At 41.8% G+C, this 18,090-nt stretch overlaps 1 protein-coding gene across 1 annotated transcript in view; it reads right to left on the reverse strand.

The window, feature by feature from the left end:
- LOC126235773 (uncharacterized) overlaps nt 1-18,090 on the reverse strand; it is a 178,817-nt gene that overhangs the window by 109,229 nt on the left and 51,498 nt on the right. The window contains exon 2 of the mRNA XM_049944573.1: nt 7,180-7,251. Within this exon, the coding sequence (XP_049800530.1) occupies nt 7,180-7,251 (72 nt within the window). The remainder of the gene's footprint in view (nt 1-7,179; nt 7,252-18,090) is intronic.

The following is an 18,090-nucleotide window of genomic DNA, read 5'->3' on the forward strand; positions in this document are numbered from 1 at the left end:
AAGACCAGTCCGCCAGTTGAACGTAAAGGAAAACATCAAACTAATGGAAAACGCAGAAGTGAGGCACATGCTTGATAGAACGACAGTAAGGAGAATGGCCAAACGAAAAACGAAGTGTAATAAAGCGAACACTAGTTAACAGACCAAAGTATCCAAAAAGAAACACAATTGTGCAACGAGCATCTTATGGCGCGGCCGCAGGCGGGTTCCGCCCTCGAGACGTTGACGTGGCCCGGCCGACCGAGGCCAGCGCCGTCGGGACTCCTCGTTGTCCGACGTCTCTATGGCATCACTGCCTCCGGTCGCGCGGCCCACTTCCACCTTGCCCACAGTGCTTTACTGCACATTCTCGAGCTGATTGTCCCCACTGCTGGAAAACTTGCACGCTGTGTAACAAGGAGGGCCACATCCGATCGGTTTGTCGTAGTCGCTTGACTCGCTCCAGTCCTGCCCCTCCTGGGCCTCAAGATACAGTCCGTGCTCTGCAACCAGTCGTCCCACAGGATGACCCATCAGCGCGGAAGCTTTTCCTCACGCTCCGCCTTTTCACTGAGGATGTCAGTTCTCAGGTCGACACTGGGGCCACCGTCTCCCTGATTAATATCGCGACGTATACCCGGCTGTGCTCTCCTGAATTCTCACCTCCCTCTCACCGTTTGGTCGCCTACGGAGACGGTTACATTCCCCTTCGTGGGCAGTTCGTCGTCCAGGCGACGTAAGCGTATTCCCCGGCTTCTTGCCCTCTTTGTCGTCGGCCATCCGTCGGCTTTTCGAATATTTTTGGCCTCGATGCGTTTCAACTGTTTGGCTTTTTAATTTCTGACGAAGTTAAGGTCGTTTGCACGGCTGTGCCTTTTCAGGACTTGGACGATCTGTGCTCGCTTTTGTGTCGTTGTTTGCAATGGATCTCGGATGTGCTTCCGGTTCTAAGGCGCACGTCACCCTACGGCTGGATGTGCAGCCTCGCTTTTTCCAGGCCTGGCCCCTTCCAGTGGCCTTACGGCTGGCAGTCAAGCAGGAACTTGATTGGCTCCAGGCCACTGGCGTTCTGGAGCCTATGACTTACAGTGCCTGGACGACAGCATTAGTGGTCATACAGAAACCGAATGGGTTCCTTCAGCTGTGTGGGGACTTCGGCGCTACAGTCAATGCTCAGTTCCTCATTGACACTTACCCCATTCTCCGACAGGAAGACCTTCTCGCCAAGCTTGCCGGGGGAGAGTATTTTTCAAAGATCGACCTGGCTGCCGTATCTCAGAACATAATGGTTATCAACACGCCTTTCGGATTGTATAAGTACAGGCACCTTCCCTTTGGTGTCAAGTACAGGCACCTTCCCTTTGGTGTCTCTTCGGCGCCAGCCATTTTCCAGCGGTTCCTGGAGCAGCTTACACAGCCTATCCCCGCCTGTGTGAATTATCTGGATAACATCTTGGTCACAGGGCATTCCCGCCAGGAACATTTGCAAAACCGCAGCGCCTAATTCCACGCTCTGCAATCTGCAGATTTACACTGTCGGCTGGACAAGTGTGGTTTTTTTCAACCAGAAGTGGAATACTCAGGCCAGTGGCTTAGCAAAGATGGCATTCGCCCTTCAGGTTGTAATGTCGCGGCCACTGAGGCCCTTCCTCGTCCCAAGGACTTATCTGAACTCCAGGTGTTTTTGGGCAAGGTTACTTATTACTTAAAGTTCTTGCCCCAGGCTGCCTCTGTTGCTCAAGCCCTCAATCACTTGCATCGCAAAGGGGTACCTTTTGATTGGACTCCTGTCTGCGACCAGGCTTTTCTCCATTTAAAGACGACGCTGAAGTCCGCCCTTGCCTTACTCCCTTTTCTCCGGATGGCCACTTGGTTGTGGCGGCTGATGTGTTGGCATATGACACTGGGGCCGTCCTTGCGCAACAGGATGCCGATGGCTCCGAACAGCCCATCGCTTATGCCTCTAAGACGTTGACCCAAGCACAACGGAACTACTCCCAGACTGAAAATGAGGCCCTGGAAATCGTGTTCGCCGTCCACAAATTTCACACCTATCTGTTTGTGGCAAAGTTCACCCTCATGACAGACCATAAACCCTTGGTTACGCTTTTCGGACCCCACTCACACCTTCCAGAGTGGACGGCTCAACATCTCCATTGCTGGGCGTTGTTTTTACGAAATTATGCTTACACCATCCGGTATAAGCCCACCGCCCACCATGCTAATATGGACGCTTTCTCACGTCTCCCAGCAGGCCCCGATCCTTCCTTTGACCAACAGGAGGTCCTCTGCTTTCACACTGATTCCGCCCACCGGGGTGCACTGGACGGTCTGCCTCTTATGGCTGCTCACATTGTCGTGGCTACCTGCTGCGACCCTATCTTGTGGCACGTTCTCCACTAAGTGGTCCACCGGTGGCCCTCCTATGTTACTCGTCGGAGGCAGTCCAATTTCAGACCCTGGCGCCACCTGTCCCACAGGCTGTCCGTGATCGATGATGTCCTTCTGTTGGCCACGTAGTCGGATGCCCATCCGGCGGTCATTCCTCTGGATTTGCGGCTTCGGGTCCTCAGTTTGTTACGCAGCGGGCAATGGGGTATGTCCCGTATGAAAGTTTTGGCTCGCCGGCACGTGTATTGGCCCAGCATCAAAATGGTTCAAATGGCTCTGAGCACTATGGGACTTAACTTCTGAGGTCATCAGTCCCCTAGAACTTAGAACTACTTAAACCTAACTAACCTAAGGACATCACACACATCCATGCCCCTGGCAGGATTCGAACCTGCGACCGTAGCGGTCAGCCTGGCATCAATGGCAATATTGACCACCTAGTCCGTGGGTGCACTGTATGTGCGTGTCACCAGGCAAGCCCCCCTGTCACTTACACCCTGGCTTGTGCCTCGCCAGCCCTGGGATCGCATCCATATCGAATTTGCGGGCCCATTTTTGGGGACCATGTGGTTACTTATCGTTGATGCCTACTCCATGTACCCATATGTCGTCCGCATGGCATCCACCACCACGGAGGCTACACTCACGGCCCTGGCCCATGTTCACGCCATTGAGGGCCTGTCACACACGTTGGTCTCCGATAATGGTCCCCAATTCATGGCGTCCTCCTTCCACGACTTCTGTCGGGCCAACGGTATCAAACATATCCGTAACCCCCTTTCCACCCCTTGTCCAGTGGCTCGGTGGAGAGGCTTGTCTGCACTTTTAAACAACAGTTGACACAGGCGGTCGACACATCTTCAACCACGTCGGCCCTCACCCTGTCTTTGAGCACCTATTGCACTATGCCATTGATGGATGCAGTTCGGCAGAGCTCCTTCATGGAAGACAGCCGCAGATCCTGGTACATTTGCTGATGCCATCCCCCTCCCACCTCCACTCCTGGCCCTCGCAGCATTATGACCCCGGCACGGCCGTGTGGTCCTGCGAGTATGGGTGCAAGGCGGGTTGGACGTCCGCCACGGTCGTCGCGGCCCATGGGCGGCGTGTGATGTCCGTGCAGACGTTGAAAGGGTTGGAGCACCGCCATCATAATCAGCTCCACCCGCATGCCCCCATGGGACTCACGCCGCCGCATCCTGCCCTACCTCTTTTGGGTACGGACGTGGTCCTTGAGTTGCCACCCCTGCCCCCAGTTGCCGTCTCCCTGTGGGCCTGCTGCCAGCCCTTCCTGCCCCGGGTGGATTGGCGGCTCCCTCTCCCAACCTGGACACTGGGTCGGCTGTCATGGATACCTCAGACATCCCTTCCTCCTCACCAACAGCGGTTGATGAGCCCGGCTCTTCTCCCCACTGCTGCCCTCCACAGCACCGTCCCGGGCGTTTCCATCCCTACACCCAAGTTTCAGGGGAGAGGGATCTGGTACTGCACACCACGGAATTTGAATCTGCACCAGACGTCATGGGCGTCGAAGACCCCTAGAGGTCTCTGCACCATCACGCCGAAAGAGGTCTCTGAAGTTGTGGCTACACTTCTGTATTTCTGACTGTGATACTTCATCATATACACCAGACTCTTATCAACTGAGCACTTCCTTGCCTATATAAGTGTTGGATTAATGGAAGTGCCGGATTATTGAGAGTGTCTTAAATTCAGCATAAAAACTTAGTTATTATACTTTATTAAATTCAAAGACACATTCATTTTCATTGAAAACTTTGTCCTTGAGTGTGTACATATCCAGTAGTATCACTCACTAAGAAACATGTTCCAAGCTTGTAGTCATCACAATGATAAGTAATGGCAGTATGCTTTTATCACACAATGGCTTTACAAGCATTATGTCAGTACTGCACATTTCTGATTGTTGCATAATGTACTCCAGAAAGATGTCTGCTGCTTCGGCACCAGCAGTGTGAGATGTCTTTACGTTCTTGCCTCCTATGTCCTTCTCTTTGTCACTTCCATTACAACTTCCCTACAAACTGAACCTCAGTTCAACTTATAGAGTTTTTGCTTCAGGTTTAGCATAATACGTCTCCTTTTAGACGCCATGATGCTGAACCTTAAAGACAGCCATAATTCCAACATGTATTGTATTGTTTAACATTATAATTAACTGACAACTTTGTTGCACATGACAATTAATCATTGTATGTGCCATTTCTGCTTGAGCAACTAGAGGGCAGATGTGGGCTGGGTTAATGAAAGGCTGGGTTACTGAGAGCCAGATTTGCGAAGGTTTAGTGTATTCCTACACTGTCAGTCTTTGTCCATGATATTTTGCAGTTGTTTCACATAATGGGGATGAGTTCTTATTGCTTCTAATCTTGTTGAAGCAACAAATACAATTTCCATTGCAAAATGGACACTGTATTCACCACACTTGACTGAAGTATGGCAGGTCCATTGAGAAGACATAAAGATAAATGTTAAAACATAGAAAACGAATTTTTTGAGCTCAGACTGCTATCGACTCTACATAGGGTAAGAAGAATAAAGATTTGTTGCAAGTTACTGCCAGTTTCTGTGACACTCTAAATTCAGTATTATACTCAGTATGTTTGACTGGAAAGATTCTATTCTAAAACACCCAGTTACTAGGATCACATTGGTATGAAATCTGCCGCATCAACTTGTCACACTGGTTTATATGGCTGTCGACACTTCCTGATCTATCCAATATATTTTTGCTCAGGTAGATCACAATATCAGACAACAGATGTCTGCACATTCATATTTTAAGTGATGTTTCTTACCAACAGTAAGGTGTTACACTATATATCACTTGTGAGGGCAACACAAACCTGCATACACATGAAATTCAGTAAAAACCATTTAACATCCATCAAAAGAGTAACACTACTACACCAGGATCTGATGCCTGCAGTGTTGGTTATAAGTGTTGCAATATTACTACATGACTACCAACTGGGATATTAGCAACACAAGTTTAGGAATCTTCCCTCCATAGCTCTTGCATGGGTACCAGGAAAACACTTGTTTGCAATAGTCAACAACATTATGACCACTTCACAATTGTGTTGGAGACACTATTCTGGAGGAACGACACTGCTGATCCCAGAATGGATTTTCGCTCTGCAGCAGAGTGTATGCTCATGTGAAACTTCCTGGCAGATTAAAACTATGTATGAGATCAGGACTTGAATCTAGGATCTTTGCCTTTCACGGGCAAGTGCTCCACTGACTCAGCTATCCAAGCATGACTCACCAAATGCTGTCAGAGCTTTACTTCTACTAGTACCTAGTTTACTACTGTCCAAACTTCCCAGGAATTCTCCTGCATACCTTGTAGGACTAGCACTCCTGACAGTGAGTCAGGCTTGGATAGCTCAGTCGGCAGAACAAATGGCCACAAAAAGCAAAAGTTCCAGGTCTGACTCCTAGTCAGGCATGCAGGTTTAATCTGCCAGGCAGTTCCAATACTGCTGTTTACCTCACAATAAGGGCCTCCCACAACCTCTTTGAGTATAAACTGCCTGGAGGCATGTACCAACATGGTATCACTGGCTAGGTGATGAAGGTTACACAAAGCTTCACACTTTTCACATGTCCATATCCTAAGATAGTTAACAGACCCTACCAGTTCTTGCTTATGGCTACTATATAACACTGCAGATGTTCTTCACTTCCACGTGAAACTTGTAAGCAAATATTTTCTGTGACGAATGTACTACTAGAGATGAATTGAAAGAACTTTGTTCATTGTGGATTAAATCAGTAGAGACATGATGTTGTGTCCCAGAAATAACATTATTAATAGAAGATCAACTGCTATCCAGTAATTCTAAAATGAAAAATCTAAACCCATATTTACATGACTACTTGCTTCAGCGATGAGGTTATCTCCAATATCCAGAGCTAACTTCAGAACCATGTAATCCACTAATTTTTTAAGAAAACAATCCGTTCATTAACCTTTTGTTCATGAATATCCATATTTGCTTGTAGTGCACTGAAGTTTTTTTCATTATTAAAGCTGTCCTCCATCACTGACTACCACACAACAAAATTCACAACACTGTACACTGTGAAATAGAGGTTCTACTATCAGCATGCCTTTCAAATCCTTTGAATTCTTCATAATCAACTTTGCTTGATCTTTATTTTGAAAAACAAATGAATCTACAATCAATAGATACACTGTAAACAGTCTTCACGGGTTTGCCATCGGATCACGTTGGCTAGGTAGCCACCAGCAAGGTTGAACCACCTGAAGATGTCTGACAGTAGCTCCAAGGAAATATTGTGGAATATGCACAATGTGATCTGGCAGCTAACCTGACAAGACTATTTACGACATATCCGCCGGGAAGGCTTGAAGAGTCACAATATATACACTGTTCTACTTAATGGTGTGGTAACTATTTTAGAGCCATAGATCTGGAGCTCATTACTGCCACCATGGCAGATAAGGTGTCTGCCCTGCTATTTATAGTAGCAACACTCCGAATCCACTAACATGTTATCCAAAAAGATATAACCTGGAAGTTTGTAGCGCCTTGAGCAACGGGTGGGGAGGGGGGGGGGCGGCACAGGGGCCTACCAAATGTTTTTACCTACCTTCTTACACAATGATTGACCAGTAAATTATAAATGGAAAAGTCTTCTTTTATTTAAGGTACTCAGTATTGGAATAAGTGTGTAAAAAATATATGCTCAGCAAAAGAAAAATGTAGGTTTCAAAACAATGAAACACATTAACTTTAAAAAGTACGCTGTACATACATAGAAAAAATTCCTGCGATAAATGGTTGGCACCAATTTTCCTCATTTTTGATGTCAGCAAGTATTTCGTCCCTGTAACATAATAATCACAGTTTTTAGAATACATGGAAAAATATATACAAATGCAAGATAAATAGAATCCAAACTATAATGAGAAGAGAAACCAAGTCATATCATTAGAATATTTAAGTAAAACAAATTATTCTCCTCAATGTACACATACAAAAGGCAACAAAAATAGTACAATAAAGAGAAGAAAAACCAAGTAATACTTGTCCAACATTTAACTGAAATCAAGTAACCACCCATCAAAACACACACACACACACACACACACACACAAAGCTGTGTGCATGTGCCACAGACCCCCATTAAAGAGAAAAAGGCTCACGGATGCATAACAAAGTAATGAAAAGCTTTATCAGTTACAAAGTACACAAAACCACAATACCGATTTCAAGAAAAATGGAGAGGGGACAGTAATAAAACCTAAGTGGAACTACAGAGGAATGAATTTCAAGGTTTAGATGAAAATAAGTATGCTTCTTATTCCATAAACATTTGGTAACATTGGGCTACTAGAGACCATTTCAGTAATCTAAACATTTTAAACAAGTGTGAAAAAGCATTTAACAGTGTTGAAATGAACTGTATTATAAAAGTAGAATAACACAGTTAAACAGGTTGATTGAAGATGTTTTTATGGTTGATATAAAATGCTACCAGCAAGGAAAGAGGAGTGTGTCTGGACAACTGAGAATGTGAGACCAGGTACGAGTCAGCTGACGCCATTTTCTGACCTTAACCAATGTTTTGCTAGACAGTGACACTGTATTTATAGACTCTGCTGAACAGCGAATCAGATAGCTTGTACTGTTGTGCAAGTCGATTATGCCTACATGTAAGATTGTTAGATCAAAGCTACACTTCAGCGTCTAATGATTGGTATACTTATTTAGCCAAGTGAACTATCTTACTAGAGAAACTTTCTGAACTAAGTTTTATCATTGTTTTTCACACAGAAACTTTATTGCCAAAAACATATATAAGAAGGCATCATGAACTATACACTTTGCTCTATTTTTCAAAATAGTCGCCACCAACTCTTATTCTTATGCAAGTTGACTATGCCTGTGTATACGATTGCTAGACTGAAGCTACACCAAAGACTGGTATACTTATTTAGTCAAGTGAAACTTTGCTATCATATAGGTGTACAAAATTTGCAAAAATCTAATTTTTATATTCAGTCCCACAAGAGATAACTAGCCCCAAACTTTACAAAAAATAAAGATTTTCAAATTTCTTGCTCTATATAAGTGTTCTTGTTCTAACTAAGGCTAGTAGTTTATGATACCTAGCTGATGGAAAAAAACCGCTGATATATCACTGCTTGGTTCTTATTTATGGGTCTAAAAAGTGGTTTTTCTAAATTTTCAGTACCAAACTCTGGAGTCCATTTCAACTGGTTCGTTTTGAATTTAGGGTATTTTGAGTACTAAACAATGTTGTAGACTTTTCTAAAAACAATCATGTCAACTGCAATGTTGTAACTTAACCCAGTGCGGAGATATTCAAGTTTACGCTAATGTCTCCAAACTGAAAAACCGTTGTGCGCTTACAAATAAAAATGGCTACCATTCAGTAACAGTGCAAGGTAACTTTTTTTAAAAACTGCTTTTAACTTCTCAATTATAGTGTAATCACATATTTAAAAAACCAAAATATTTAAAAACAGTTAAGCAACCAGCTTAATTTTTATTGGATCACTTCAAATGTACCGACCCTATATATCTTGTCAGTTTTATTTTCTGAATTGTGGAAGAATAATGTTACTGTTTTGTTTTCATTTACCATCAGTTCTTTCACTTCAAAAAATTTTAAAAAGCCACATTGGGAGTTTCTTAGACATGGTCCTAAAGGAGTTTCTTACAAATAAATGTTTTTATAGTATTAAGGAATTCCTTTCATAGGAGTAGAACACTTTCATTTTTTAAAATTATATTTACATGTAAAAGTTGTATAATTATTTCTTTTATTTTTATTATTTGTAGTTTTCCCACAAGATTACAACATGGAGTGTGTGATATGTCCACAATTCAAATCCTTGTATTTGTCTATGAAGAATAAATACAGTAAAAATAACTATTACGAGTTAGTAGTCTATGGCGACTTCAATGAGATTTTCTAAATGATTCTGATAAGAAAAATGATCTGGAAACCTTATTGGGAACCTACAATTTGGTTTTAGTAATTTATTACAATTTAGTCTTAGTAATTTATTTCCCAGTGTGGGGAGGTAAAGATAGTGGGACACTAACTGATAATGTTTTCTTTGATGAATCTCAAAGGGAGAATAACTGCACCCAGGTTTAAAAAAAAAAAAAATGCTCTCTCAGAACATGATACATAGTTAGTTAGGATAAAATCAAACAATAGAAAACACAGAATAAACAAATGACAATATTAGGAAACGGATAGATGCTTCTCACCATATAGTGGAGATGTAGAGTTGCTTACAGGCACAACACAGAGACTGCTAAACAACCAAGCTTTTGACCAAAAGGCCTTCTTCTGGAGCAAATAAAACACACACACACACATTCACGAGAACACAACTCACACACACATGACCATTATCTCTGGCTGCTGAGGCCAGACTGCAAGCAACCACACATGATGAGAGAAGCAGTCTGTGTTTTGGGGGTAAGAAGGTGGATAGGGTGGGGAGGGAGAGTGATGGCATGGTAGAAGTGGGGGATGGTAAAGCGCTGGTTGCAGGAGTATAAAGGTACGAGGAGGGGACAAAGAAGATAGCCAGATGGGGGAAGAGTGGAAAAGTAGAGAAGTAAAAAGATTGTGGTGTGTTGGTGGAATAAAAGGCTGTGTAGTGTTGCAGTGGGAACAAGGAAGAGGATAGGTTGCTGAAGGACAGTTGCAAACAGAAATTGAAGCCAGGAGGGTTATGGGAACATTGGAAAACTGCAGGGAGAGTTCCCACCTGCACAATTTAGAAAATCTGGTGTTGGAAGGAAGTATCCTGATGACGCAGGCTGTGAAACAGTCTTTGAAGTGAAGCACATTGTGTTGTCCAGCATTTTCAGCAGCTGAGTGGTCCAGTTGTTCCTTGGCCAGTTTGTCAGTGGCCATTCATCATGCCCGTGTAGAACGCAGAACAGTGATTGCAGCTTTTGCAAGTAGCCCTGCCTTTGATGGGATAAGTGATGCTTGTGACTGGACTGGAGTACGTAGTGCTGGGAGAATGTAGGGGACATGTCCTGCATCTAGGTCTATTACAGGGATACAAGCCATGAGGCAAGGGGTTCAGAGCAGATTTAGGGCACGAATGGATGAGGATATTGTGTAGGTTCTGTGGGCAGTGGACTGCCACTGTGGGAGGGGTGGGAATGATAGTGAGCAGAACATTACTAATTTCCAGACACAACAAGAGGTACTCAAAACCCTGGCAGAGAATGTGATTCAGTCGCTACAGTCCTGGGTGGTACTGAATCATAAGGGGTATGCTCCTCTGTAGTCAGACGGTAGTACTTTTGGAGGTGGTGGGTGACTGGAGAGATAAGGCATGTATGATCTCTTTATGTACAAGTTTGGGAGGGTAATTTTTGTCTGTGAAGGCCCCAGTGAGACCTTTGACATATTTTGAGAAGGACTGTTTGTCACCACAGATGTGACAGCCATGGGTGGCTAGGCATACGGAAGGGCCTTCTAGGTAAGAATGGGTCATAGCTGTCAAAGTGGAGGTATTGTTGGTGATTGGTAGGTTTTATGTGGATGGAGGTACTGATGTAGCCACCACTGAGGTGGAGGTCAACATCGAGGAAGGTGGCTTGTTGGGTGGAGGAGGGACTAGGTAAAGTGAATGGGGGAAAAGGTGTTGAGATTCTGGAGGAAAATGGATAGGGTGTGCTCACCCCTGATCCAGATCACAAAGATGTCATCAATGAATCTGAACCAGGTGACAGATTTGGGATTCCTGACCACCCAGAAACCAAACTTAAAACTGAAGAAACTGCAAAAAGGTGGGAATTTAAGGAGATGGGACCTGGATAAACAGACTAAACCAGATGTTGTAAAGAGTTTCAGGGAGAGCATAAGGGAACAATTGACAGGAATGGGGGAAAGAAATACAGTTGAAGAAGAATGGGTAGCTTTGAGGGATGAAGTAGTGAAGGCACAAAGGATCGAGTAGGTAAAAAGACGAGGGCTAGTAGAAATCCTTGGGTAACAGAAGAAATATTGAATTTAATTGATGAAAGGAGAAAATATAAAAATGCAGTAAATGAAGCAGGCAAAAAGGAATACAAACGTCTCAAAAATGAGATTGACAAGAAGTGCAAAATGGCTAAGCTGGGATGGCTAGAGGACAAATGTAAGGATGTAGAGGGATATCTCACTAGGGGTAAGATAGATACTGCCTATAGGAAAATTAAAGAGACCTTTAGAGAAAAGAAAACCACTTGTATGAATATCAAGAGCTCAGATGGAAACCCAGTTCTAAGCAAAGAAGGGAAAGCAGAAAGGTGGAAGGAGTATATAGAGGGTCTATACAAGGGCGATGTACTTGAGGACAATATTATGGAAATGGAAGAGGATGTAGATGAAATGGGAGATACGATACTGCGTGAAGAGTTTGACAGAACACTGAAAGACCTAAGTTGAAACAAGGCCCTGGGAGTACACAACAGTCCATTAGAACTACTGACAGCCTCGGGAGAGCCAGCCCTGACAAAACTCTACCTTCTGGTGAGCAAGATGTATGAGACAGGCGAAATACCCTCAGACTTCAAGAAGAATATAATAATTCCAACCCAAAGAAAGCAGGTGTTGACAGGTGTGAAAATTACCTAACTATCAGTTTAATAAGCCACGACTGCAAAATACTAACACAAATTCTTTACAGACAAATGGAAAAACTGGTAGAAGCTGACCTTGGGGAAGATCAGTTTGGATTCCACAGAATTATTGGAACGCGTGAAGCAATACTGACCCTACGACTTATCTTAGAAGATAGATTAAGGGAAGTCAAACCTACATTTCAAGCATTTGTAGACTTAGAGAAAGCCTTTGAAAATGTTGACTGGAATACTCTCTTTCAAATTCTGAAGGTGGCAGGGATAAAATACAGGGAGCAAAAGGCCATTTACAATTTCTACAGAAACCAGATGGCAGTTATAAGAGGTGAGGGGCATAAAAGGTAAGCAGTGGTTAGGAAGGGAGTGAGACAGGGTTGTAGCCTATCCCCGATGTTATTCAATCTGTATATTGAGCAAGCAGTAAAGGAAACAAAAGAAAAATTTGGAGTACGTATTAAAATCCATGGAGAAGAAATAAAAACTTTGAGGTTCACCGATGACATTGTAATTCTTTCAGAGACAGCAGAGGACTTGGAAGAGCAGCTGAACGGAATGGGCAGTGTCTTGAAAGGAGGAGATAAGATGAACTTCAATAAAAGCAAAACGAGAATAATGGAATGTAGTCAAAGTCAGGTGATGCTGAGGGAATTAGATTAGGAAATGAGACACTTAAAATAGTAAATGAGTTTTGCTTTTTGGGGAGCTAAATAAATGATGATGGTCGAAGTAGAGAGGATATAAAATGTAGACTGGCAATGGCAAGGAAAGCATTTCTGAGGAAGAGAAATTTGTTAACATCGAGTATCGATTTAAGTGTCAGGAAGTCGTTTCTGAAAGTATTTGTATGGAGTGTAGCCATGTACGGAAGTGAAACGTGGATGATAAATAGTTTAGACAAGAAGAGAATAGAAGCTTTTGAAATGTGGTGCTACAGAAGAATGCTGAAATTAGATGGGTAGATCACATAACTAATGAGGAGGTATTGAACAGAATTGAGCAGAAGAGAAATTTGTGGCACAACTTGACTAGAAGAAGGGATCGGTTGGTAGGACATGTACTGAGGCATCAAGGAATCACCAATTTAGTATTTGAGGGCAGTGTGGAGGGTAAAAATCGTAAAGGGAGACCAAGGGATGAATGCACTAAGCAGATTCAGGAGGATGTAGGTTGCAGTAGGTACTGGGAGATGAAGAATCTTTCACAGGATAGATTAGCATGGAGAGCTGCATCAAACCAGTCTCTGGACTGAAGACCACAACAACAACAACCACCACCCAGAATCCCAAATATGTAGGTATGTGTCCTTCAGAAGAAGGACTCCTGGCTACAAGCTTACTTGTTTATCAGTCTTTTTTTTATGCCTGCCCATGTTTCAACATCTCTACTATAGGGTTAGTTCGGATAAATAAGATAGTGCCTCATAGTAATGATAATCCACAGTGGAAATCAGATACAGTTATTTGACTCCAAAAAAAAAAATTTAAAAAAAATAATTTATAAGAGATCATCTGGGATGAAGTTTATATAGAACCAAATGCTGAAATAAAATTTAATCTATGCCATGATTAATTTCTAGCATTATTTGAAAATAGCTTTCCACATAAGCTTGTCAGGAAAAAAAACCTACAGGGATTAAAGTATCTTGTGAAAGGAACTGGTGGATGTATCTGTTGGTAATAACAAGTAGAGATCCTGCAGCAGTAGCCTTTAAAAACACCTTGAAGGAAGTGCTACAAAACAATGCCAAGGCTATTGCCAAACAAGTTGAATGAAGCAACAAAAGATCTGGGCATCCCTATCACAAGCCGAATGATGATAATAATAATAATAATAATGGTTTATTTGTCCATAATAACTTTTACAATCGTGGACATAGTCAGTCAGTACATACATGAACAATAATAATAGTTTAGTAGTAGAAATAAAGAACATACAACATTAAAAATCCTTGATGGAGTACAAACATTTAGCAATTAACAGCTGCTTTAATTTTATTTTAAATATGTTTCCTTTTAACATTTTTATGGTATTTGGCAGTCTGTTGTAAAAAAATCTTCCAGCAGAAAATGGATTATGATTGGTTGCTTTTTTATTTCTAAGTTTTATGTGGTAATCCTTTTTCTTCCTTGTATTATAACTATGGATATCACTATTTATTATACTGTGCTCCATATTTTCTTTTTCAAACAGTATAGTCCTTAGAACATATAATGAATACACTGTTAGTATATTATATTTAATAAAGTATTCTCTACAGGATTGACATTTACTAATATTCGCTATTATCCTAACTGCTCTCTTCTGGGCTCTAAAAGCCCTATCCATGTATACCGTTGGTGCCCCACCCCAAATCTCAATACCGTATTGTAGGTGGGAGTGTATAATACCAAAATAGATTTGTCTTAAGACTGGTGATGCTATTATGATAGAAAGGCGTTTAAGCAGGTAGGTATTACACGAGATTTTTTTACACATGTAGCTGATGTGCTCCTTCCATGTAAGATGTTCATCAACCATAATTCCCAGGAATTTATGTTTATCAATTGTTTCAATTGGTAACTCTGGCTCAGTATCCACTTGTCTTGATTTGTAATTTAACATAAACTCCATTAGAATTGTCTTTTCCTTATTTAATCCCAATTTATTTTTAGTCATACATTCTGTGATGAGGCTAGTGTTCTTCATATTATTTTGCACTGCTAGCTGTTTTGTAGGGCCCCAGCTTATGAAGAAGGTGTCGTCGGCATAATTCACAAGGTCTGCATTTTTTGGAATTATTATATCACTGATGTACATTCTCATACACCCACAACATGGTTTCAGAAAGGGTAAATCTACAGAGTCAGCAATTGCCAGTCTAACAGAATACATTTTACAGTCCTTAGACGAGAAAAAGGTTGTCCTGCAATGTTTCTGGATCTTTCAAAGGCATTTGACACCATTGACCATGAAATGCTGATACAAAAATTAAGCAACTATGGCATTCGGGGGCAACCAAGTGAATGGATAAAATCATGCTTGTGCAACCGCAAGCAGTATGTATCATTAGGAAACTCGTACCAATCAGAAACCAAATCCATCAAATATGGAGTGCCGCAGGGTTCGGTAATGGGGCCATTGTTATTTAATGTGTTTGTTAATGATATAGGTGTTGAGGAGGAAGAAAAGAAAATATTGTATGCTGATGACATGACAATACTAAATAGTGACCAAAATATGGAACAGCATGAGAGAAGAGCATACATATCTGCAAATGTCACAGGTCAATGGCTGTTGGAAAATGAACTGGTTATAAATCTAAAAAAGACTATGTATGCAGTGTTTATAAACAAGGAAAAGGCTGTAGATATGGATTTAGAGGTTGATGGAACAAGGCTGGAAGAAGTAGAATCTGCTAGATTCTTAGGTATTCTTGTGGATAATGACCTGAAATGGAAAAAACATATTAATAATGTCTATAAGAAACTGAGCTCTGTCATATTCTTAATGATGCAGCTATCACAGTATTCAGACAAGAACCTTCTGTGTACAGTGTATCATGGACTTTTCGAACCATACTTACAGCATGGAGTGACTGTGTGGGGAAACTCAAACAAACAAGAGACAAAATGAGTGCTCACATGATAAAAAAAAGCAATTAGGACCATTTTAAGAAGAAAGACCTCTGAAACGTGCAGGAACTGTTTCAAGAATTTAGGTATCTTAACTTTTTCATGGCTAGAGGACAAATGTAAGGATGTAGAGGCTTATCTCACTAGGGGTAAGATAGATACTGCCTACAGGAAAATTAAAGAGACCTTTGGAGATAAGAGAACCACTTCTATGAACATCAAGAGCTCAGATGGAAACCCAGTTCTAAGCGAAGAAGGGAAAGCAGAAAGGTGGAAGGAGTATATAGAGGGTCTATACAAGGGCGATGTACTTGAGGACAATATTATGGAAATGGAAGAGGATGTAGATGAAGATCAAATGGGAGATACTATACTGCGTGAAGAATTTGACAGAGCACTGAAAGACCTGAGTCGAAACAAGGCCCCCGGAGTAGACAACATTCCATTGGAACTACTGACGGCCTTGGGAGAGCCAGTCATGACAAAACTCTACCATCTGGTGAGCAAGATGTATGAAACAGGCGAAATACCCTCAGACTTCAAGAAGAATATAATAATTCCAATCCCAAAGAAAGCAGGTGTTGACAGATGTGAGAATTACCGAACAATCAGTTTAATAAGCCACAGCTGCAAAATACTAACACGAATTCTTTACAGACGAATGGAAAAACTGGTAGAAGCCGACCTCGGGGAAGATCAGTTTGGATTCCGTAGAAATACTGGAACACGTGAGGCAATACTGACCTTACGACTTATCTTAGAAGAAAGATTAAGGAAAGGCAAACCTATGTTTCTAGCATTTGTAGACTTAGAGAAAGCTTTTGACAATGTTGACTGGAATACTCTCTTTCAAATTCTAAAGGTGGCAGGGGTAAAATACAGGGAGCGAAAGGCTATTTACAATTTGTACAGAAACCAGATGGCAGTTATAAGAGTCGAGGGACACGAAAGGGAAGTAGTGGTTGGGAAGGGAGTAAGACAGGGTTGTAGCCTCTCCCCGATGTTATTCAATCTGTATATTGAGCAAGCAGTGAAGGAAACAAAAGAAAAATTCGGAGTAGGTATTAAAATCCATGGAGAAGAAATAAAAACTTTGAGGTTCGCCGATGACATTGTAATTCTGTCAGAGACAGCAAAGGACTTGGAAGAGCAGTTGAACGGAATGGATGGTGTCTTGAAGGGAGGATATAAGATGAACATCAACAAAAGCAAAACGAGGATAATGGAATGTAGTCGAAGTAAGTCGGGTGATGTTGAGGGTATTAGATTAGGAAATGAGACACTTAAAGTAGTAAAGGAGTTTTGCTATTTGGGGAGCAAAATAACCGATGATGGTCGAAGTAGAGAGGATATAAAATGTAGACTGGCAATGGCAAGGAAAGCGTTTCTGAAGAAGAGAAATTTGTTAACATCGAGTATAGATTTAAGTGTCAGGAAGTCTTTTCTGAAAGTATTTGTATGGAGTGTAGCCATGTATGGAAGTGAAACATGGACGATAAATAGTTTGGACAAGAAGAGAATAGAAGCTTTCGAAATGTGGTGCTACAGAAGAATGCTGAAGATTAGATGGGTAGATCACATAACTAATGAGGAGGTACTGAATCGGATTGGGGAGAAGAGGAGTTTGTGGCACAACTTGGCCAGAAGAAGGGATCGGTTGGTAGGACATGTTCTGAGGCATCAAGGGATCACCAATTTAGTATTGGAGGGCAGCGTGGAGGGTAAAAATCGTAGGGGGAGACCAAGAGATGCATACACTAAGCAGATTCAGAAGGATGTAGGTTGCAGTAGGTACTGGGAGATGAAGAAGCTTGCACAGGATAGAGTAGCATGGAGAGCTGCATCAAACCAGTCTCAGGACTGAAGACCACAACAACAACAAACTTTTTCATCGTTGTATATATACAAAACAATAATGTACATCACAAAAGGTAGTGAGGACTGGATTACAAATGCTAGTGTACACACCCACAATACAAGAAGGAAGAATGAAGTACGGAGCATACCCCACCGACTGGCAATGCTAGAAAAAGGACCCCAGTACTCTGATATCAGACTACTAAGAAGTCTGCCCAAAAACATGCAAGATAGTGTACTTCACAATGACTTTCCAAAGAAACTTAAAAGACTATCTCATTGAAAAAGAATTTTATAGTGTTGCAGAATACTTATGCCATTAAATTTGTATATATTGTTACTCATTATCAGTGATGTAAAAATGTAAGCTAAAGGTGTAGAAAATTAAGTAATAAGTGATAAAGAATGTTAATACTTTGACATGACCTATATTACACGTACATTTACTGTACACAATGTAATCTTACAGGATCAAATAAAATTCAATTCAATTCAATTCACTACATAATGAACAGAAAAGGCCCAATAATACTTCCCTGAGGGACTCCACAGTTAAGAATTTTATAAGA

Source organism: Schistocerca nitens, chromosome 2, assembly GCF_023898315.1.
Source record: "Schistocerca nitens isolate TAMUIC-IGC-003100 chromosome 2, iqSchNite1.1, whole genome shotgun sequence".
Taxonomy (NCBI): Eukaryota; Metazoa; Arthropoda; class Insecta; order Orthoptera; family Acrididae; genus Schistocerca; species Schistocerca nitens.